We start from the raw sequence: 25,202 nt of genomic DNA, 5'->3' as shown, positions 1-25,202 counted from the left end.
TTAGGGGTTAATAAATATAATATAGGGGTCGGCGGTGTTAGGGGCAGCAGATTAGGGGTACATAAGTATAACGTAGGTGGCAGTCGGCAGATTAGGGGTTAAAAAAAATTAATCGAGTGTCTGCGATGTGGGGGGGCCTCGGTTTAGGGGTACATAGGTAGTTTATGGGTGTTAGTGTACTTTAGAGCACAGTAGTTAAGAGCTTTATAAACCGGCGTTAGCCCAGAAAGCTCTTAACTACTGACTTTTTTCTGCGGCTGGAGTTTTGTCGTTAGAATTCTAACGCTCACTTCAGACACAACTCTAAATACAGGAGTTAGAAAGATCCCATTGAAAAGATAGGATACGCAATTTACGTAAGGGGATCTACGGTATGGAAAAGTCGCGGCTGAAAAGTGAGCGTTAGACCCTTTTTTGACTGACTCCAAATACCGGCGGTAGCCTAAAACCAGCGTTAGGAGCCTCTAACGCTGGTTTTCACGGCTACCGCCAATCTCTAAATCTAAGCCATTGAAAGCCAATGTGGAGAGCCTGACACATTTCTACTATTTGATTGAAATAGACACCTAAGATTGTTATGCAGGAAATTACCTGTTTTTGAATCCATAAACTTGCTTGAACTGTATAATTTGAACCTTTGTCATGGAAAGTGCACACAAAGCTGTTAGATTGTTGGGTTTGGAATGTTGCCAAGAAGAAAAAAAAAAAGAAAAAAAAGTGCAATGTCCTTTTAAAAACTAAGATTATTATGTATTAGATAACTTACAAGTATTGATTTTTAAACTCACATGAACTGTTCTGCTTGATTTCACAAAGCTACACACAGTGTTATTGGAGCATTAGCTATAGAATGAGGCTATACTACTATGTGCAACACCCACCTCATCTGTATTATAAATATGTCCTCTCAAAAAGAGCTTTACATTTATCACAGTAAAGGGGAGTCCAGAAAATATTAGCAGCAGGATATACTCTGGGTAAGAGCATTTATAATGGATTCCTTTCCAGCTGTTATTTTTGTACTTACATAGGTTTATATTGAACTAATTATAATTAACATTTTAGCATTTAAAATTAAACTTATATTAATGATATTTGCTTTCTGATTATATCATTCTTGTGTGCATATTTGTAGAATTATTATTATTTTCATTAATAATATTCTTTTTGCTATAATTTTATATTTTTTAAAAAAAAAAATGATTGCAGAATAATATAAAATAAATATGTCGATTGTCTGATAGCTCCACAGACAGAATAACAATTTTGTAATAACATAAAAGTCAAAAAGATCTTTTGTCTACCCACTATCAAAATCATGTACATATATGAATTTATTCAACATAGTTTCCAACAATATAGACATTGTAAAATTAATTATTATTATTATTATTATTATTATTATTAAATCTTTTGTGTGATATCATTCTCCCATTCTTATTTAATTCATTCCTGTAACCTATGTTCTGCAATACAATTTTCATTATTATAATTAACATTTCTTTGTATTGCACAGTAAAATTCCGCACAAAAAAAAATGTTTTGTTCCAGGGCATAAATTACATTTGTTACATATGTATAGAGCTGCATATTTATTTTAATTGTGTACATACTCATCATCAGTATATAGCACACTATATTCATTAAGTATAAATACTCACTGTTAAACAATTCAGCATGTTCATTTTTAGTGATTAGATACATTGCATTCTTATATTGAGTAGCAAGTTTGGTATTAGTGTTTAAATACTCAACATCATTATAAATTACCAGAAAGTAAACAGTATTATTGTGTAGCTTGATGTGTTTCTTATCAGTGCATAGATACCTGTTATTATTTTATAGCATAATATAATTATATGATTATCGCTGTTTACATATCATTATAAAGCTTTTCTGTTTTTACAGTGAAAACTCTCCATGATTTTACAGTGCAGAATGTACATTATAAGCAAATAGATTGTCAGAAGACAAGATCATTTGACAACCCAGCATGTTTGTACACCCAGAATAGTTATAACGCACAGAACATTTATTGTTAAATAAGAAGGAGAAAGCACAATTGGCTTCTATGTCATATTTACAAGGACAAGTATGGAAGCTGTAGTAAGTGTTAGGTAACAAAGGGCAGCAATGTCATATAATCCAAAAAAGCTAACTTTTTTAATAAAAATAGAGAAATCAAATAACATTTTTAAAATTAAAAAAGAGAAATCAGATGTTTTTTTATTGAAGCCACTGTGTAGAATCTCGCACCAATTTCGCTTCCTGCAAATGTGGTGCTCTCTCTGTATGCCACAGATACTATAAAAGGCATCTATCTGCCAAAATCTGCCTATAGTACCTGTTATTAGAAACCTGTCCATAACACCTGTCAGCCAAACCCTGCCTATAGTTCCTCTCAGCCATACCTTGCCTATATCATCTGTCAGCCATAACCTCCTTATAGCTCCTGTTAGTAATAAGCTGCCTATAGTACCTGTTAGGCATAATCAACCTATGGTATCTCTTAGATGTAACCTAGCTATTGTACCTGCCAGTCATAACCTGCATGTAACTCCTGCTAGCCATAGGCTGCCTATAGTACCTGTTAGGCATAATCAACCTATGGTATCTCTTAGATGTAACCTAGCTATTGTAACTGCCAGTCATAACCTGCATGTAACTCCTGCTAGCCATAAGCTGCCTATAGTACCTGTTAGGCATAATCAACCTATGGTATCTCTTAGATGTAACCTAGCTATTGTAACTGCCAGTCATAACCTGCCTGTAACTCCTGCTAGCCATAAGCTGCCTATAGTACCTGTTAGGCATAATCAACCTATGGTACTTCTTAGATATAACCTTGTAACTCCTGCTAGCCATAAGCTGCCTATAGTACCTGTTAGGCATAATCAACCTATGGTACCTCTTAGATGTAACCTTGTAACTCCTGCTAGCCATAAGCTGCCTATAGTACCTGTTAGGCATAATCAACCTATGGTACCTCTTAGATGTAACCTAGTTATTGTACCTGCCAGCCATAACCTGCATGTAACTCCTGCTATCCATAAGCCGCCTATAGTACCTGTAAGGCAAAAGCCGCATATAGTACTTCATAGCCATAACATGCTAAATGTACTTGTTAGCCATTACCTGCCTATAGTACATGTCAGCTATAACTTGCCTATTGCTCCTGTTAGTCATATCCTGCCTAAAGCATCTGTCAGTTAAAAACTGCTTATGGATTCAGTTTACCATAACTTGCCTATAGTAGCTATCAGCCATTACCTGCCTTTAGTACCTGTTAGGCATAATCAACCTATGGTATCTCTTAGATGTAACCTAGCTATTGTAACTGCCAGTCATAACCTGCATGTAACTCCTGCTAGCCATAAGCTGCCTATAGTACCTGTTAGGCATAATCAACCTATGGTACCTGTTAGATGTAACCTTGTAACTCCTGCTAGCCATAAGCTGCCTATAGTACCTGTTAAGCATAATCAACCTATGGTACCTCTTAGATGTAACCATGTAACTCCTGCTAGCCATAAGCTGTCTATAGTACCTGTTAGGCATAATCAACCTATGGTACCTCTTAGATGTAACCTAGCTATTGTACCTGTCAGCCATAACCTGCATGTAACTCCTGCTATCCATAAGCTGCCTATAGTACCTGTAAGGCAAAAGCCGCATATAGTACTTCATAGCCATAACATGCTAAATGTACCTGTTAGCCATTACCTGCCTATAGTACATGTCAGCTATAACTTGCCTAATGCTCCTGTTAGTCATATCCTGCCTAAAGCATCTGTCAGTTAAAACCTGCTTATGGATTCAGTTTACCATAACTTGCCTATAGTAGCTATCAGCCATTACCTGCCTTTAATACCTGGCTTTAATAGCAGTTTGTTATAACCTGCCTATAGTAGCTGTTAGCAATAACCTGTCTATAGGTCGATTCCATCATAAACTGTCTAGAGAACTTGTAAGCCACACTGCCTATAGTATCTGTTGGTCATAACCTGCCTGTACTCTGTGTTAGCAATAACCTGTGATATCACCTGCTAATCATTATCAATCAGCTAACCATCTGCCTTGTGGTACAGAAGTTGTCAACAAATGATTGCTCGTCTGACTACTGTTGGACTCTAATTTCAGTTCACCTATTTCCTGTCTCTGGCCTTGAGCCCATATCTTTAGAACCTCTCAGCAAACAAATCATTGGCAATATCTTCTTTTAATAACACCTTAGTCTTTCTAGTTGTATTTGCTTGCAACATATGAGTTTAATAAGATCTCAATTAGAAATTGAACATTGCTATATTATTTGTGTATATAACACATTATTATTATTATTATTATTATTATTATTATCATAATTTATTTTTATAGTGCTGTCAAATTCCACATCTGAATAATCTCAATACACCTGTAGATTATAAAACCTTCACAATAGGGCTCTTCTCATCTTGTTTCGTTTAGTCTGTTTTGTGTATTCGTATTTCTTTTTTACCATGAATCAGTATCACCATGTACCCTTTCTCGTATACTACATGCTACAGAATGGGGACTTTTTACTAATACATTTTCATAAAAAACAGTTAATTATTTGATATCTTAGATATAATTAAAAAAATGTTTCCTTTTGCAGGTGTTGCTGAAGACAGACATGTTTTTTACTGATCCAATCACACTAGTCCTATCTATTATTATTTGCCTATGTTTGATATGTCTTCTGTATGGCTGGAATAACAATGTTTACAAAAACTTCCCTCCTGGACCAAAGCCTTTGCCATTAATTGGAAGTTTGCATCTCATAAACCAGAAGGAACCCTTTAAAACTTTTATGGAGGTAATTTATTTAAATATAAATTGAAATTTAAATGTAATAAATAATATTTAGCTGATCACAAACGTTTAGAAAAATGTCAAATTATTTATCTATAAAAATCTCCATAGACTTCGGTGGTGGTTTTCTGTAGGAATTTTTTTTTCATAGGATTGTAATCAACCCCACTGGGTTTTAGTAACCAAAACTATTGTTATCACTATTATTGTTGGCATGTTATATATGACAAGTGATTTATTGTTGTTTCTCTGAAATATTTATGGTAGCATGAAAACAAAGTGCTGTGAATGTCTAACGGCTTTGGAATGTTTTAACTGTTTCCAGCTTCTGACAAATTAAGGCTAATATTAAACGGACAGTAAACACACAGTTTGAGAAATGTCTAATTATGGGATAGATTACAAGTGGAGCGCTAAAATTTTAGCTCTATTGAGCACTATTTGCTCTTAAGGTAAATCAATAGTGCTGGTATGTTATCTCTGATATTACAAGTTGAGAGTGAAAATATAGCACACGAACAAAAGACCCGGGTACACTAACATCTGTATCCATCTAAGGCGAAATTTATTTTTCTCCTTAGACTTTTATGGGGAGCTAAAAATAAGCCTTCTAATGTTTTTTCTTGATAGCTAACCTGAAGGTGCGCTAGGACTACTGTAATAAAGCCAAAAGGTGTGTTAAGGATACTTCATATACCTATGTTTTTCACTTTCATTTTAAATATATATATATATATATATGAGCAAAATTAGGTACCGGCACACTCTTAATGTAGCTTTAAACAAGAAATTTTATTGCAACAAGACTAAAACAGCAGGTAAGCGCCTATCATTAGTGATGTTGCGAACAGTTCTGCCGCGAATAGTTCGCAGCGAACATAGCATGTTCGCGTTCGCAGCGGACGGCGAAAATATGCGATGTTTGATCTGCCCCCTATTCGTCATCATTGAGTAAACTTTGACCCTGTAGCTCACAGTCACAAGACACATTCCAGCCAATCAGCAGCAGACCCTCCCTCCCAGACCCTCCTACCTCCTGGACAGCATCCATTTTAGATTCATTCGGAGCCTGCATTGTTAGTGAGAGGAGGGACAGTGTAGCTGCTGCTGATTTAATAGGGAAATTGATAGCTAGGCTAGTGTATTCAGTGTCCACTACAGTCCTGAAGGACTCATCTGATCTCTGCTGTAAGGACAGCAACCCAAAAAGAACTTTTTAGGGCTAGATCATCAGTCTGCTTTTTTTTTTTTTTTTTTTTCCCTGTGTAATCTAATTGAAGCCTGCCTGCTAGCTCAGGCTCACAGCGTATACTGTGCCCACTTGCCCAGTGCCACCACTCATATCTGGTGTAACAGTAGTGTACATTTAAAAAAAAAAACAAAAAACTTTTTTTTAATTTGAAATAATAGCAGTCAGTTTCCTTCACACGTGTGCGTTTGAGGTCCTGCCAGGGCACAGTGTGACACCAGTGCAAGTCATATCTGCTAAAACAGTAGTGTACATTTTAAAAAAAAAAATCTTTTTTTAATTTGAAATACTAGCAGTCAGTTTCCTTCACACCGTGTGCGTTTCAGATCCTGCCAGGGCACAGTGTGACACCAGTGCAAGTCATATCTGCTAAAACAGTAGTGTACATTTAAAAAAAACAACAACCTTTTTTTAATTTGAAATAAAAGCAGTCAGTTTCCTTCACACCGTGTGCGTTCCAGGTCCTGCCAGGGCACAGTGTCACACCAGTGCAAGTCATATCTACTAAAACAGCAGTGTACATACATTTAAAAAAAAAAAAAACTTTTTTATTGTGAAATAATAGCAGTCAGTTTCCCTCACACGTGTGCGCTCCAGGTCCTGCCAGGGCACAGTGTCACACCAGTGCAAGTCATATCTACTAAAACAGTAGTGTACATACATTTAAAAAAAAACAACCTTTTTTACTGTGAAATAATAGCAGTCAGTTTCCCTCACACCGTGTGCGTTCCAGGTCCTGCCAGGGCACAGTGTCACACCAGTGCAAGTCATATCTGCTAAAACAGTAGTGTACATACATTTAAAAAAACAAAACTTTTTTATTGTGAAATAATAGCAGTCAGTTTCCCTCACATGTGTGCGCTCCAGGTCCTGCAAGGGCACAGTGTCACACCAGTGTAAGTCATATCTACTAAAACAGTAGTGTGCATACATTTAAAAAAAAAAACAACCTTTTTTTACTGTGAAATAATAGCAGTCAGTTTCCCTCACACGTGTGCGTTCCAGGTCCTGCCAGGTGACAGTGTGACACCAGTGCAAGTCATATCTGCTAAAACAGTAGTGTACATTTAAAAAAAAAAACAAAAAACTTTTTTTAATTTGAAATAATAGCAGTCAGTTTCCTTCACACCGTGTGCGTTTCAGGTCCTGCCAGGGCACAGTGTGACACCAGTGCAAGTCATATCTGCTAAAACAGTAGTGTACATTTAAAAAAAAAAACAAAAAAAACTTTTTTTAATTTGAAATAATAGCAGTCAGTTTCCTTCAGGGCACAGTGTGACACCAGTGAAAGTCATATCTACTAAAACTGTAGTGTACATTAAAAAAAAAAAAAAACCTTTTTTTACTGTGAAATAATAGCAGTCAGTTTCCCTCACACGTGTGCGCTCCAGGTCCTGCCAGTGCACAGTGTCACACCAGTGCAAATCATATCTACTAAAACAGTAGTGTACATACATTTAAAAAAACAAAACAACCTTTTTTACTGTGAAATAATAGCAGTCAGTTTCCCTCACACGTGTGCGTTCCAGGTCCTGCCAGGGCACAGTGTCACACCAGTGCAAGTCATATCTGCTAAAACAGTAGTGTACATACATTTAAAAAAAAAAAAAAACTTTTTTATTGTGAAATAATAGCACCCAGTTTCCCTCACACGTGTGCGCTCCAGGTCCTGCAAGGGCACAGTGTCACACCAGTGCAAGTCATATCTACTAAAACAGTAGTGTACATACATTTAAAAAAAAAAAAAACCTTTTTTTACTGTGAAATAATAGCAGTCAGTTTCCCTCACACGTGTGCGTTCCAGGTCCTGCCAGGGCACAGTGTCACACCAGTGCAAGTCATATCTGCTAAAACAGTAGTGTACATTTAAAAAAAAAAAAAACCCTTACACTACCTGAATGATACAACATCATACCTGATGTTTTAAAGCACGTTATTCCAAACAATTTAGGAATGTTAGCTGATTTATGCCCTTAATGGATTAAAACCAGACTCTGCATCAACTATGTAATTTTCCATGGGAGTTTGCCATGGATCCCCCTCCGGCATACCACAGTCCAGGTGTTAGTCCCCTTGAAACAACTTTTCCATCACTTTTGTGGCAAGAAAGAGTCCCTGTGGGTTTTAAAATTTGCCTGCCTATTGAAGTCTATGGTGGTTTGCCCGGTTTGCCGGTTCGCGACCTTTCTTCTGAAGTTCGCGTTCGCCGTTCGCGAACGCAAAATTTTAGGTTCGCGACATCACTATCTATCATGTTTTGGCATATAGCCTTATCATAGACATAACCTCCATTAAGAACTGGTTGCTTTTTAAACAAAATGCTAATATCTCATTGGTCAATGCTTGGTCATATGACATTTCAAACAAGAATTCTTAAAGCTACATAGACAATTACAAGAACTCAGATGCAATAATAAATACTTAATTAACAAGGTTCTGGTTCTGCAATTTCCTGAAATATAGATACATTGATACATAATTGTAACATATTTACAAGCGTATGGGTGATATAATATATCCTTAGTATTATTTTTAATTATATACTAACTTGATACATGTATATAGTCGTGATAATGGTCGCCATTCATAAATGATCATACCTAAACATTGCAAGTAGAACATTTGTTTTAGATTTTCTATCCTAGTTATTTATGAAATGGCATTATAACCTTCAAGTGTCACCAACTAGTATATGTTTTATCCATAGCTATAATGTTACTAAGCTTATGATTGCCGGATAAATTGCTTTAAGATATATATAATATAATATAAATAATCTTTTATTGAGGTTGTGCGCAAGAAAAGATAAACAAACAATGTCATGGGAGAAGTGACAACAATTACATGTAAAACATTACAATGATGCATATAGAAGACAAAATGAGTACTAAAATATAAACATCTGAAACCTCTATTATGTAATTATGATTGCTCTTAAGAGTGACTAATGAGCAGGCCACTTATGGGCTCATTGATATTGGGAGCACTGGTAAGGAATGTTAGTCAAATTGAAGACCCTTTTGGGTCTAATGGCACTTAATAAGTATAGGAATAGGAAAATTATCAGTGGGTAGGCACCACTTGGAAGTAATAGGGGGTGGGCATATTGATAAACAGGTTATCTGTGTTTTACATAGCAATTAAAGATACATACTTTGACTATAATCCCAATAAAGAAAATGGGTCCTGGAATGAACACGTCCTCTAACTACGGGTCTAACGATCTATAAAGGTACTGTATATCTGAGCACATAGGTCAACCACAAAGTACTCCTGCTTGGTAAATAATTTGTCATCAGGCTCCCAATGGTACCAAGGAACTTAGTACAAGAGTGCTATGTTGTAGATAGTTTATCCAACTGCTTGTACAGAGATAGATGCCATCCTATAGGGCAGTGATTTTCAACCAGTGAGAGATTGTCAGGTGTGCCGCCATCGCAGAGGCAGAGTGACAGGCTCATCAGGCAGACGTCATAATTTACAACATGATATATTTACACTCATTCACAAACAATCATTATTTGTCAATATGTCATGTATTGTAAATGAATCATTAGGTGAGCGGCTGCCCTGCTTTGAGCAGAGTAGACTGAGGATGCTGGTGGCAGTGCAGTCATGACGCCGATGATGCTATTGACAGGTGGAAGTTGATTCTGCTTAAACATGTTAATTTGTTCAGCTTGGTGAAGGGACGAATTTAGGGCTGACATTGGCTTGCTCTCTCCGCGGGTTCCTTCTCCCGTCTACTACTTGCTGGGAACCAGGTGAGGTTAACAGGGCCTATTAACCCATTATGATAATGTCCTTAATTTAATAAAGTGCTAGGTAGAACACTCTCACTGAATGCTATAGGTGTGCCCATGCTTTTTGTCTCATTCTGGAGAATATAAAAAACAAAAATCCAGATCGCAAACCAATACGAACTCACAAATATTACATAACCTTTAACTGAGCATGTATGCTTATGTTACGTTACAACGGTTACATTATAAAAACAGATTGACCTATAATTGTAGTGCAGTCATATTGTAATTTTAAGTATTTTATGAAAAAACAAACTCAGCAAGGATAGCGATGTACCTAAAAAAAGAAAGTAAATTGTACTAAATAAATAATTTCCATGTCAACTCTCCTCAGATGCACTCAACAAAGAGTTGTCCCCCTTTAAAGCTAATTAACAGAAACCCAACATTCCCCCTTTTTTCAAGTAATAGAAGTACCCCCAAACAATACTGGACAGCATTTTTATGTAAAAAGCACGGAATGAAAATAGGAAATAAGTAAGCTTTGTGACTACTGCTAGGCCGGGAACCAAGCCATGATATGCAGCTAATTACAGTAAGTACAATAAAACTTACCATGAAATTCATGCTGAAAAAATTGATTTTAAAAACCAAAACATTAAGCAGAAATGTTCTACCAAATTTGGTGTCGCAGATGCACAAATATCCATTTTACATTACTTCAGAAATTAATGAGGCAAATCCACTATGCATGGGCGAAAATCCTCCCAATTTATTTTTTCCCTTACTGGCCTGAAAAGATGGAATGTGCAGTCCTGTTTAGCAGTCATGAAGATTCTTCTTAGACCAAAATGCATGACAACAGAAGACAGCCTGAAAGATCAAAGCTTCATAGCAGTAGGGCTGGAGCTCAAGTTTGGAATATAACAACCTAACTTTATGAGTGAGGGAGAGGATTGCAATTTAGTACAAGAGAGGGTGAACAAGCAAGGGAGAGGATTGGATAGAATGCAAGGAAATTGTGAAGAATTGTGTGAGTGCATGATGTGTATACATAAAAAACGGATGTAAAAAAATATGTTGCATCTGTATAGTTTGTATGAGGCATGGCATGACAGCACAGTACAGTGTGTGTGTGTGTATATATATATATATATATATATATATATATATATATATATTTATATATATATATATATACTGTATTAGGCTACAATGTGTGATTTTTTAAAATTTTGGGATGGGGGGGTGCCGCAGGATTTTTTCATGTAAAAAAATATGCCATGGCACAAAAAAGGTTGAAAATCACTGCTATAGGGAACAAACTTAACAGCTGATGTCTGACATAACATAGTGGTCCCCAAAAATGGATAGTTAACAAATAATGTCATGACATAGATGACAACATTTACATGGAAAACAATACCATGATGTATATAGAAGACAATATTAATGCTAAATTATAACCATCTGAGACCTCCATTGTGTATTTATGATTGCTTTTATGAGTGACTAATGAGCTGGCCACTTATGTGCCCTTTGATCTTGGGAATACTGGTTAGACATATTAGTCCAATTGAAGACCCTATTGTGACTGATGGTACTTAATAGGTATGTAGATAGAAATATTATCAGCGGGCGGACACCGCTTGGAATTGAGGGGGGGGGGGTGCAGGCTGATAAGCAAGTACCATGGGAGCCAGGAGGACAACAAGATGATAATATACCTCTAATACCGCTACGGTACCTCTGTGTATTACATAGCAATTAATGATACATACTTTGAGTATAACACAAATAGAGAAAATGGGTTCTGGAATTAATATGTCCTCTAACACGAGGTCTAATAGATTATAGAAGGTATTATGTAGTTGAGCGTTGCGGTCAGCCATGAAATACCCTTACATGGTAAATAAATTGTCATCAGGCTATAAATGGTACCAAGCAACTAAGTGTAGGAGCTCTGTGTTGCAAATAATTTATCAATCTACCTGTATAAAGATATAGGTGCAACCTTAACCACTGATTAAAAGACACCAAGTGAGATTAAATAATCAACCTGAGTTGTCAAGCATAACAGACAAATGTATAGTTGTTATTATGAAGGCATTTTATAAAGTGTAATGGTCAGGCCGCTTCTATGATATCCCTTGTAGGGGTCTTATATCTCTAATCTGCATAATAATATGTCGCACACATGAAAAGCTGCCCAACTATTATTAGACCTTAAATATTTTAGCCTACTTTGGTTTTGTGCAAACCAAGGTATTTTGGGATGTGAACTTAAGCCTTAAAATATAGTATAATACAAAACACAAATAAGAACAATTCATATTATGAATTAAAGATAGATAGTTCCCTATCTACCTAAACAACTGTTCAACATAGTAAATGAGAACCACTCAGAGTTTTGCAAACAATACCTTTGGGAAGGAAAAATATTGTGAAATGTCCTCCACAGAGTCTGAAGTGAGACTGCTTCTAACCCACACCTCGCTTATTAGTATTGTTCTGTTAGGCAAGTGCCAACATATCACTGAGGATATGTGTTGTATACGGAGCTGGATGACGTAAGTATCCCACCTCGTTGAAATGATCAACTGTGGGCTCCAGAGCTCTAGGTAGCAGGGCTGAAACTCTCACCCTCCGGTATGGTGCGTTAGACTTCTTCGGTGGCTCCGCTAGCTGTGCTTGATGTCCGTGAGAACCAGGAGCTGCCATAACTACAGCAGGTCCGATTGCTTCTTCTGTCGCAGGGTGTGAAGCTCCAGAGCTCCATGTATACCGACTGTTAAGGAGAGTGTGAAAATGCAGATGGTGAGAGCCACTCAGGCCCCCCCCGTGGGTCGGCCTCATCCCTCCAAGAAAGTGCAGAGAGCAGATCCCCCTCCACTGTCGGGATGTAATAGGTAGGTGTAGGTCAGGGTAGTTGTGTTTTGTTGACAGCTAGCGTGACAGAGTATTGCTCACCATGGTTGGGCAGCCAAACTGCTTGACAATGCACTGCTGCAGATGCACCTGTCTCCAGGGAAGTTGTTGCTATACTCTGTCTCTCTATTATTACAGATCAGTCATTAGGGTGTATGGTTATTAGCAGCGGAAAGTGTAGAGTCCCAACCGCATGCCTCTGGTTATTTATTGAAGTGCATGGATTCGGGGTGATATAGCTTAATGGTGGGCCCTCTATTTCTCTTCCTTTTATTAGCAAAGTCAGGTCATCAAAGCTATGTTGCATTTGTCGTTCAAGATCAGCAAAGAGGATGTACAGCATTGTGTGAAATTCCTCCCTGTGTAGTATCGCCATACTGAGCTATTTTAGCCCCGTGCTTGGGGGGATCTGGAGTAATGCGTGGTAGGCCGCAGCTTGATGTCTCTTCAGTCTAGGTCGGTATTGGAAGAATGTAGATACAGTAAATCTCTTATGAATTTGTGCAGCTTGGAACCACAAATCTGTATATGAGCTCGGAAAAGAAGGATTTTGTATAGTTTAGTTTATATGCAGTAGATTGGGTAGAATTATTCCAGAGCTTTAGAAAATGCGACCTATCATGGCCGCTGCTTAGACACGCCCCGATATATTTCTTTTTAAACGCATAGGAAACAAATTATTTATACCTATGTATAGGAGGAATGGTGAAATTAGAACATATGATACTGTCTATGTTAATAATGGCATTAACAATTCCTATCTCTGGTATCATACTAAAAACAATAATAGGCTAAGGATACTAAAATAAATATGTCCTATTATGTGCACTAAATCAGTTTAACACTGGATAAGCTCCTTAGAATAGCAATTCTTAAAGGATACCAACAGTGAAGGTGATAAGTAAATAAAAACTTGATCAAATTAAACACATTATTATTTATTGTTATTTATTATTTATAAAATATTTTACCAGGAAAGATACATTGAGATTTCTCTCATTTTCAAGTATGTCCTGGGTACACAAAACATTGCATTGATACAATGGGTAAAATAAAATACAAAAAACAATAATAATACACAATATATGCACAAAAATTTAACATAGAACAGGTAGGAAATATATAATCAACAATGACAGGTGCATTCTGTTTTGAGATATGTAGAGAGGGATCTCTTAAAGGATATTAGGCATGGGGAAGGTTTGAAAGTGTGCGGGAGGTCGTTCCATAATTGTGGTGCTCTGTAGGAAAAGGAGGATCGAGCTGCTTTCTTTTTGTATTGAGGCAAGCTAAATAATGTGCTGGTACTGGATCGGAGGTTATTGGAGGTGGGAATAACCGGTGAGAGCATACTGCTCAGGTAGGGTGGGAGCTTCCCAGAAAAGCTTTTAAACACAAGGCAGGAAAGATGGAGGGTGCGTCTGGATTCCAGCGACAGCCAGTTTAGCTCTTTTAGCATGTCACAATGGTGGGTCCTGTAGTTACATTGTAGCACAAAGCGGCAGAACGAGTTATACAATGTATTAAGTTTATTAAGGTGAGTTTGCGGTGCTGGTGCATATACTACATCCCCATAATCCACGATTGGCATCAGCATTTGCTGTACAATCTTTTCCTTTACAGTAGGGCTGAGGCAGGATTTGTTTCTGTACTGGGCACCTATTTTTGGATAAAGTTTAAATGCCAGTTTTTCTATATGGAGGCCAAAAGATAGATTGGGGTCTAACAACATACCCAAGTATTTAAAAGAGTGGACTGCGGTCAGTGTGCAATTTGATTTTGATTTGATGCATAGATGGAAATTTTGTAGTTTGTGTAGTTTAGGTCCCATTCAAAAGATCATTGTGACAGTTTTGTCAGTGTTTAGGATAAGAAGAGTTACATAATGCAAATGTGGCAGATCAATATGCAAATGCATATGGCAAATATGCATGTGGCAGATCAATACATGTATAAAGCTTTCAGTTGCCTTACAAAAATAGTAATAAATGATGTCTGTTAGTAAGTCATATATATATATATATATATATATATATATATATATATATATATATATATATATATATATATATATATATATATATATATATATTTATATATGATACTGTCTCTGATATTATTCTAAAACTAATGAGAGTACAAGGATACTAAATATATGTCCTGTTATGTGCACTAAGTCAGATCAACTGCGTGCTTGCTCCTTAGAGTAACAATTCTTACAGGATTCTAACTGTAAGGGTGATGAGTAAATAAATACTTGATCGAAATAGACACATAGGTAAATGCATGAGGTGGATCAACACATATATAAATCTTCCAGTTGCCTATCAAAAACAATAATAACAAATAAATTATGCCTTTTAGTAAGTCTAATTATGTTACACAGAATATATGGACAATTTACTCCCAGTAGTTTATGATATCGTATATGGAATTGTACCCTTTAGGTACCCTGGTACACAGAGGGAAAATCCATTATGTTTCTCTTTTGTGAAGAAGTTTTATCATACTGCCACCCCTTTTGGGTACAATCACCTTCATAATGATCATCCACCTAAACATAGAGTTCCAGTTCTTAATGGAGGTTATGTCTATGAGTAAGAATATACGCAAAAACATGTTAAATGCTTACCTGCTGTTTTAATGTTGTTACAATAAAAGTTTCTTGTTTTTAGCTACATTGAGAGTGTGCCGGTACCTAATTTTGCTCTCATTCTGGATTCCTCTCCCACTGGGCAACTCTTATATTTGAACACGTTTACCTGGACAGTTTGGCACAATAACAGCAAACGTGTTTGTGAGGCACAAAGAGAAAGCAGCTGGTTGTCACAGCGGAGGAGATCATTTGGAAGAATACAAGCAGCAAAAAACACCTACACAGCTGAGAATACGGGTCAGGATGCAGAAGAATTTGTACTATCCCTTAGTGACTGGCAGTTACTGGACACGGAGGAGGTGAGCCTTTTCTGATCGGATCAGAAAAATTTGCCCTCCGGTAGGATTGATGTTAATCATCTACTTGCTGCAAAGACTGTGCACTCCTTCATAACGCTGTTCACTATTGCTGCTGCTCCCAATCAAGTCGACAACACTGAAATTGATATGTCTTTGCACTGATTGACTGTTTATGTCTTGGAGCCTGTTTAAAAGTGTGAAGCTCCTTTATATATATATATATATATATACCGTATATATATATATATATATATATATATATATATATATATTTGTGCTCATAAGTTTACATACCCTGGCAGAATTTATGATTTATTGGCAATTTTTCAGAGAATATGAATGATAACACAAAAACTTTTCTTTCACTCATGGTTAGTGTTTGGCTGAAGCCATTTATTATCAATCAACTGTGTTTACTCTTTTTAAATCATAATGACAATAGGAACTACCCAAATGACCCTGATCAAAAGTTTACATACCCTGGTGATTTTGGCCTGATAATATGCACACAAGTTGACACAAAGGGGTTTGAATGGCTATTCAAGGTAACCATCTTCACCTGTGATCTGTTTGCTTGTAATTAGTGTGTGTGTATAAAAGGTCAATGAGTTTCTGGATTTCTGACAGACCCTTGCATCTTTTATCCAGTGCTGCATTGACCTTTCTGGATTCGAAGTCATGGGGAAAGCAAAATGATTGTCAAAGGATCTGCGGGTAAAGGTAGTTGAACTGTATAAAACAGGAAAGGGATATAAAAAGATATCCAAGGAATTAATAATGCCAATCAGCAATGTTCAAACTCTAATCAAGAAGTGGAAAATGAGGGGTTCTGTTTACACCAAACCACGGTCAGGTAGACCAACTAAAATTTCAGCCACAACTGCCAGGAAAATTGTTCGGGAATCAAAGAAAAACCCACAAATAACTTCAGGTGAAATACAGGACTCTCATAAAACATGTGGTGTGGCTGTTTCAAGATGCACAATAAGGAGGCACTTGAAGAAAGATGGGCTGCATGGTCAAGTCGCCAGAAGAAAGCCATTACTACACAAATGCCACAAAGTATCCTGCTTACAATATGCCAAACAGCACAGAGACCAGCCTCAAACCTTCTGGCACAAAGTCATTTTGGAGTGATGAGACTAAAATTGAGCTTTTTGGCCACAACCATAAATGTTACATATGGAGGAGTCAACAAGGCCTATGATGAAAGGTACACCATTCCTACTGTGAAACACGGATGTGGATCGCTGATGTTTTGGGGATGTCTGAGCTACAAAGGCACAGGAATTTTGGTCAGAATTGATGGCAAGATAAATGCAGTTTGTAATCAAAAAATACTGGAGGAAAATTTGCATTAATCAGCCCGGAAGCTGCGCATGGGAAGTGTCATGAGGTGCAGGACACATGCAGGACACAGCAAAGATGGTACAACTCTATTTTATTGTAGAGCATGGGAACACACATCTGGTAGCATTGATTTCACTAAGTAACTGCAACACCGAGAAACGCACCTAAGCACCGCCCCCAAACTGGTTACATCACTTCCCACTCATATCACATCTTCCCCCTTTTCAAAGGACGAAGCATACATTTTTTTTTCATTTGAATATAAGAAATAACAAGGTATACAACAACAGTTTTGTATAGTATATAACAAATAACAAGTTACAGAAAATATAAACAACATGAATTACATCATGACTTGAACAGGGTAGACTACCCTAGTCCACAGTGACTATCGGATTATTCTGCTCATACTTCCTGTCACTGTTCTAACTAAAGTTAATCCCGATATCGGGCTGGAAGTTTCACCACTCTTCCGCTTGATGTAACTCTACATGAACTGTCCTCTGATACAGAAGAAGGTGATTGAGAGTCTGATGGAGGCAAAGACATATCCCCACTGTGATCTTGCTGAGGGGAAGGCACCCCTTTTAAAACAGGGGATACCACTGGCGGTGGTACTGAGGCATCCAGTTCCAAACTCTCAGGTACAGGCTGAAGGTGTTTTCATTCAGCTGCAGGAGGGTGGCCCCAATCCATAACTGCTCGCATCAGCACTAACCACAGTCTTTTTGGAAGGGTCGTAGAACCCCAACACTGGGGCAGACCCCAGCAGGGACTTGACCTGCATAAAAGATTCTTCCTGTGAAGGTCCCCAGACCCAGGCCACATCTTTCTTTAGCAACTCTGTGATAGGGTGTAGTATTGTGGATAAATCTGTAAGGAACCTGCCCACATAATTTACAAGGCCCAATATTTGTCTCAACTCATGTACATCAGAAGGACTTTTCATCTGTTCAAAAGCACAAATTTTCTCGGGGTTTGGCTTGATGCCATCCCCATTGATGATATGCCCAAAGTAACATAACTCAGCTTTCCTAAAATGGAAGTTCTCTTTGTTTAGCTTCAGCCCGGACTCTCTGATCATGTTCCTCCAATGTAGACCCATACACTAAGATGTCATCCATGACGACTGCCGTGCCCACGTGGTCTCTTAGGAGAGAACTCATTTCTCTTTGGAAGATATCAGGAGCAGAGGATATCCCGAAGGGGAGTCTGCAAAAGCAAAACTGACCTACCGGTGTAATGAAGGTAGTCAGTTTGCGGAACTTTGGATCTAGAGGTATCTGCCAGAAGCCGCTAGAAGCATCCAATATAGAGAAGAACTTCGCCCCAGCCAATTTCGGAGCTATGTCTTCAAGTGTCGGCAGCACATATCTCTCTCTCTTCGCCGCCTCATTCAGCCTTTTCAAGTCTATGCAGATGCGTACCTTCCCGTTTTTCTTCACAACAGGCACAATGGGGGCACACCAGTCAGTTGCTTCAACAACCTCCTCAATAACCCCCATATTCTTTTATATATATATATATATATATATATATATATATATATATATATATATATATATATATATATATATATATATATATAGTATATATAGAAATATATATTTAAAAATAAAAAATCATTTTCTTCTAAGTAAAGTATATAGGAATTTTGAGTATTTCTTTTAAAAACATAAAAAAAATTGAGGGAAGGGCTCAAATGTGTACATGTATGTGTTAATATGTATATAAATATGTATATATGTGCCATGTATCCATGTGTATTTGTTTATGAGTTTATATGTGTAAATATGTATGTGCACACTTACATACACATACATACACATATATACACATTTATACACATATTTACATACACTCATATATATATATATATACTGTATATATATATATATATATATATATATATATATATATATATATATATATATATATATATATATACACACTGTATATATGTATATATATATATATATATATATATATATATATATAAATCCTGCCCCTTCCACCTTAAAAACATCTCTATAATTAGACATTTCCTTACACAAGACACAGCTAAGATAAGATTTTAATCCACTCTCTCATCCTTTCCCGCCTCAGCTACTGCCACTCAATCCTCTCTGGTCTCCCTAGCTGCCGCCTAGCTCCTTTACAATCCATAATGAATGCCTCTGCCAGGCTCATCTTCCTTACACATCGCTCTTCATCTGCTGCACCTCCCTTCACTGGCTTTCAGTTGCCTCCAGGATTAAACACAAAATTCTGATTCTGACATACAAAACCCTAAACTGCACTGCTCCCCCCTATATCTCAGACCTTGTCTCCAGATACTCTCCCTCCCATCCCTTTCACTCTACTCACAACCTCCTACTCTCCTCTTCTCCTGTTACCTCCTCACATTCCAATTTACAGGACTTCACCAGACTAGCTCCCATCTTGTGGAACTCTCTGTCTCACTCCACAAGACTCTCCCCTAGTTTTGAACACTTCAAGCACTCCCTAAAAACTCTACTGTTCAGGGATGCATACAACCTACACTAACCTTTCCTAATTCCATTGCTATCCCCTTGAACCTCTTAGTATGTAAGCCTATGAGCCCAGCTGTCTGTAGATCACAGTCAGAGCTGACTACAACAGTGCAACTCTCAGCAGGGCCCTCTACTCATTTGATCCCTATAAATGTTACCTTTTATACCGCCTGTTTATAGAGCTGCAGAATCTGTTGGCGCTCTACAAATACCTGATAATAATATATATACACAAACACACTTTTGAGCCCAAGAGCTAGTAATCTCATGACATTTTTTTCAGATGGCAGCAAGAAGAAACAGGGATAGGCACACGCACAGACGCACACTCTCTCTTACACACACACATACACACACACACATATAAACACATATAAACACACACACATATAAAGACACATGAACACACACACATACACACATACATAAACACATACACACACATATATACACATACACACAAACATACACACACACATATATACATAAACACACATACACACACATACAAATATATACATACAGTATATACATACACATACACACATATATACATACACACACATATATACATACACACACAAGCAATGCATTACAGGCAACAAATATATAGCTGCTTTCCATTTTCTACTTCTCTAATTAAAAGCATACTAGGGTGTTAATTGACCTGCTGCCCTATGAGAAAAAAAAAATTAAAAGTATTTTTTATTTTTTTTAAATGTGATCTCTTCTGTGTGCCAATCCCCCCCCCCCCCCATCCATTGATTTTGAAGTGTATCCTGTTAAATAGCAAGTGTATTTTCATTATGAAATATATTTTTTAGCCTGAGGAAACAGCTCTTAGTCAGCTGAGAAACACGTCGCTTTTTATGAAAGTTTTATACATTTTAATACACTTGCTTGCCCTTTGGTGTATTTTTTTGTGAGTACATAATTGGGCTGTGCTGCTATTAGCCACCTGAGGAAGACCAGGACCTGCTGGGAGTTTTCCAGTCTGCTGGGCGACTGTTAGGTCCCAGCCTGCTGTTAATGCACCTGGAGGTGCATTGGATGTTGTAAGTTTATTCTTTACTTACTTGTCTCTCTGTTTTAACAATACTGGGCTATGTGCATATACTTTGTGTCCACATAGGATATCTACTATCAATCCCCTCAGGGACATCTTCTGGGTATCCACTTATCTTTGCATTACTAGGCCATGTCGGCGCCTTTGTTTTTTTCTTTTTTCGATTTGCTAAGTTAGCCTAGCCTGCGCAGCATTTAATTATAGCCCTATAACACTATCATTAAAGAGTCAGTTAGTAGTCTAGTTCATGGCCGTGCTGCACGCTGACGCCGCGCGTGCGTGTTGTGATGTGATTGACAGTGACTGTTGACATTGATCACACACACTGCGACGGATGGTCAGAGGAGCTCAGTGGAGCACTGGTGGAGATGACGAGGGAGGCGGAGCTCACTTGCCTTGCGCAGCGCAGCGCTGGCCTGCCACCTGTGCCTGCTACCAGTGAGTGGCTGACTCTAGTCTGACTGGCTGCCTACCTGATGACGTCACATCACTCACTCTGAGTGAGAGCCGAGGGAATGTCTCTACGTGACAGTCACAGGCGCTCACAGTCACTCTCTTCTGCAGCCAGTATACTAGCCAGCTGCCACCATCTGAGCCATGTGAGGAGGTGTGAGCCCGCTCGCAGTCGCTGCCCGCAGTCGCAGACAGTCTCGCAGATCAAATGACCAGACAGAAGAGACTGTGAAGTGAATGAAGTCGAGAGTGAGTACTCGTCTCGAGAGGGAGCAGGTAGGAAAATCATGGATGGGTCATCTGTGACAGCTAGCGCTAGGACACCAGATTGTTGAAATGGGTATTATGTGGGCAGGTCTGATATTTCTTTCTGTAACCCAAAATCCAGACCCTGCAATCACTGGGGAATTCTACGTGTCTTATTGTGCAACACTAGGAGGCTCTTTGTATCACTTGGCACTTATTCCTGCTTCCCGCCTTTTTAACACCCCTAAGCACCTGTTTCTGTAACTAAGGGATAGCCCCCATTCCCACATCAGGGGGCGCATAATATTTGATTTGAGCAAATGTAAAAAAAATGTTTTAAGCAAAGCTTAAGGATATAGGAATTGGATGTACAGAAGTTAAGTCTCTCTCTCTGTGAGAATGAATGACTGGTGCCTGGGATTGGGACTGTGGCTGCTGGGTCACTGGGTGGTGAGAGAACCTGTTGAGATTGGTGATGGTGAATGAATCATATGTAATTGGTAATTGATGTCACTTGTAGTTTTGTTGCTCTCAAAGTATCACCTATTGTTTTTTAGGGGTAAATATTTTAGTCCCATGGGTAAATTAATAGTGTTCACTGCTTGTTACCTTGCGTTACTTAGCTCACAAGGCTTATTTAAGATATGTGCATGTGTGTATAAATGTGTTTAAGTGTGTGTAACTGTGAATGTGTGTGTGTATATGTGTGTATAAATGTGCATAAGTGTGTGGGTGTGTATAACTGCATGTGTGTGTGTGTATAACTGCGTGTGTGTGTGTATGTGTATATGTGTGAGAAAAATGTGTATAACTGCATGTATGTGTATATAAATGTGTTTGTGTGAATGTATGTGTATATGTGTGCATAAATGTGTATAAGTGTGTGGGTGTGTATAACTGCATGTATGTGTGTATAAATGTGTATATGTGTGTTAAAATGTATATAAGTCTGTGGGTGTGTATAACTGCATGTATGTGTGTATAAATGTGTGTGTGTATATGTGTGTATAAATGTGTATAAGTGTGTGGATGTGTATAACTGCATATATGTGTGTGTGTGTGAGTGTGTGTGTATATAAATGTGTATACGTGTGTGGGTGTGTATAACTGCATGTGTGTGTGTGTATAAATGTGTGTGTGTGTATAACTGTATGTGTGTGTGTGTGTGTGTGTATGTGTGTATAAATGTGTATAAGTGTGTGGATGTGTATAACTGCATGTGTGTGTGTATAAATGGGTGTGTGTGTGCATAACTGCATGTGTGTGTGTGTGTGTGTGTGTGTATGTGTATAAATGTGTATAAGTGTGTGGGTGTGTATAACTGCATGTATGTGTATATAAATGTGTATAACTGCATGTGTGTGTGTGTGTATAAATGTGTGTGTGTATGTGTGTATAAATGTGTATAAGTCTGTGAGTGTGAATAACTGCATGTATGTGGCAATTGAAAAAGGAGCCGGAGTGCACCACAGAGTGAAAAATAAAAATGGAAACACTGTGACAGACAGACATGGAGGCTGCAAACAGTCTGACGTGTTTCGTGCCCTGTAGTAGCACTTAATCATAGACTACACAGGTAGGTTACTAGTCCCCTTAAATAGGACAGCATGTATACACCTGATATTAATAAGCAGTAAATGTGAATTCATTTAAAAACAAATACAGATCAACACAGCATACATTTACATATCCCTCCTCCTCTATGATGCTTAATGTAACAAGAAATTACATAACATTCCTGTTCGCAAAGGATGGGGCATATTTCGCCCCCACCGCTGTGCCACAGCGCTGTAGGTATTAAATAATGTCAAAAATGAAAAAATTAGCAGTCAACAAAAATTAAAGTACTGCACATAAATAAACCTTGATATCCATGTTATAACTAAAGAATTTATCTAGAAAATAACGTACTGCCAGAATACCTTCTGTATGGGGTATGGAGGTATATAATGAAGCTATATCCACAACTATCCAATTGAAACCATCCTACCACTTGATATCCTCTAGACACCCAATCAAATGTTGCGAATAGCCAGATTTATTGTTGATCTTATCTTTATTGTGGATATATCAATGAATGAAATAGAGTTTCAAAGGCTAACCAGATTCCTTAATGATAACAACGTGAACTTGAGGTTTGTTGGGAATTATAACAGTTTGAAAATATATTGCTATAGCGAATCATGTCCGCCCACGGTCACAATGTTTTACTATTTGCACTCACAATTGTCCAAAACACCTTCTGGATTATTTTACATTATTATATTTTATTATTATTTATTTTATTTTTTCCCCAAAAGTTTTTTATTGAGACAAACAAACGGTACAGTTAAGAACCTATGGAAATAGGTTTACATCACAATTTAAATCAATATAGGTGTACAGAGTTCTTGCAAATATAAACATTATAAGCAATAAAAGGACTTTTATGTAAGTTATACCGAGAATGTGGCATAAAGTATGAAAATAAGGTTCTTCTATATAAGACTTCATTGTCTCATTTTCTATATATAAGGCATAAAATATTATATCATGGATAGTTATATCCATTATATAGAGAGGTCAGAATTGTCCCTTTATTAAGTCATTATCATTTGCATAGGGTGTAGAGGTTTCAAACCTGAGAAGATATGACCCAGGGGGAGGTAGGGAGGAGGGAAAGGAAAAAAAAAAGAAAAAAAAAAAGAGAAGGACAATAACTATCCTTAAGGCTGTGGTTCCATTTTTAAAGTCTATTCTGGGAATTTTGTGAGCCATGGGGCCCAGGTTGCTGTGAAGAAATCTACTTTGTTTAAGACCCTGTGAGAGTATTGCTCCATTTGTCTGATACATTTTATAATGGATAGAATCTGTGAAAAGGATGGTGGTTCTCTATTTTTCCAGGACTTAGCTACGGCTAGTTTAGTAGCCATGAAGAGGTAGATCGTCAGAGCTTCTGTTGGTGGGCTTAAATGTGCTGTTTGCATGTGTAATAGGGATACTTCTGGCAGAAAAAGGGCCTAATATCAAGTTCATTGAGGACCTCATAAAGCTTCTTCCATAGTGGCTGAATTTTGGGGCAGGACCACCATATATGTAAAGCTGTACCTGTGCCGTTACATTGCCTCCAGCATTTAGGGGAATGGGTATTGTAAATTTTGTGCAAGGTGGTTGGGACTAAATGCCATCTAACCAGAATTTTATAGAATAGTTCCCATGTGGCACAATGTAGAAGTTTTTTGATTAGAGAGATTTGTTCATTCCAGGTACCGATGTCAACCGTAAAACCTATTTCCCTTACCCATGCTTGATGCTGTGAAATCTTCTGTTGTGTAAGAGAGTTAAGAAGTAGGTTATAGTGAAAAGATAAGGAGTGTTTAATGTTATGAGCCTGAGTCCATTTATTTTGCCAATGTGACAGGGATCTGAGTGTTTGTTTAGGATATCCCCAAGAACGTAACCAAGCGCTCAAACGAAATGCTTCAAATCATAGTCGAGCCGGGAGGTAAAATTGATTGCAGAACTGAGGGTGTGAGAGCCACAAATCGTTTTCATAGAAGTCCGTTACAAAGTGAATCTGTAGGTTCTGCCAAAATTCCGGGTGGGAGTCCAGAAGACAGTGTAAAGCGCTGGCTAGGGTAAGGGCCGGGGATGTATGAGGGGCTATATTCGGGGTATGCCTGATTTGATCCCAAAACTGAAAGGTATCCTGTAAAATGGGGTGTATTTTGTGGAGTTCCTGGGGGGTTATCCAGATAAGATCAGGGGGTGAGAGGTGTGGTGGAAGAAGGGAGGTCTCAATGTAATACTAGCCTGGAGATCTTTCTACATTGTTCCAACCGAGGAGGTGTGATAGCCTAGCAGCATTA

The 25,202-nt window shown here is 37.8% G+C and overlaps 1 protein-coding gene across 1 annotated transcript in view; it reads left to right on the top strand.

Moving 5' to 3' along the window:
• Positions 1-838: 838 nt before the first annotated feature.
• Positions 839-25,202, top strand: part of LOC128643345 (cytochrome P450 2C5-like) — a gene marked incomplete at its 3' end in the record, with an annotated part of 85,481 nt that continues 61,117 nt past the window's right edge. The window contains exons 1-2 of the mRNA XM_053696275.1: positions 839-977; positions 4,634-4,834. Of these exons, the coding sequence (XP_053552250.1) occupies positions 4,652-4,834 (183 nt within the window). The remainder of the gene's footprint in view (positions 978-4,633; positions 4,835-25,202) is intronic.

The sequence above is a fragment of the Bombina bombina genome, unplaced genomic scaffold (genome assembly GCF_027579735.1).
Source record: "Bombina bombina isolate aBomBom1 unplaced genomic scaffold, aBomBom1.pri scaffold_1026, whole genome shotgun sequence".
Classification (NCBI taxonomy): Eukaryota; Metazoa; Chordata; class Amphibia; order Anura; family Bombinatoridae; genus Bombina; species Bombina bombina.
Note: the sequence above shows the minus strand (reverse complement) of the source record. Positions and strands in the feature narration are given on the sequence as shown.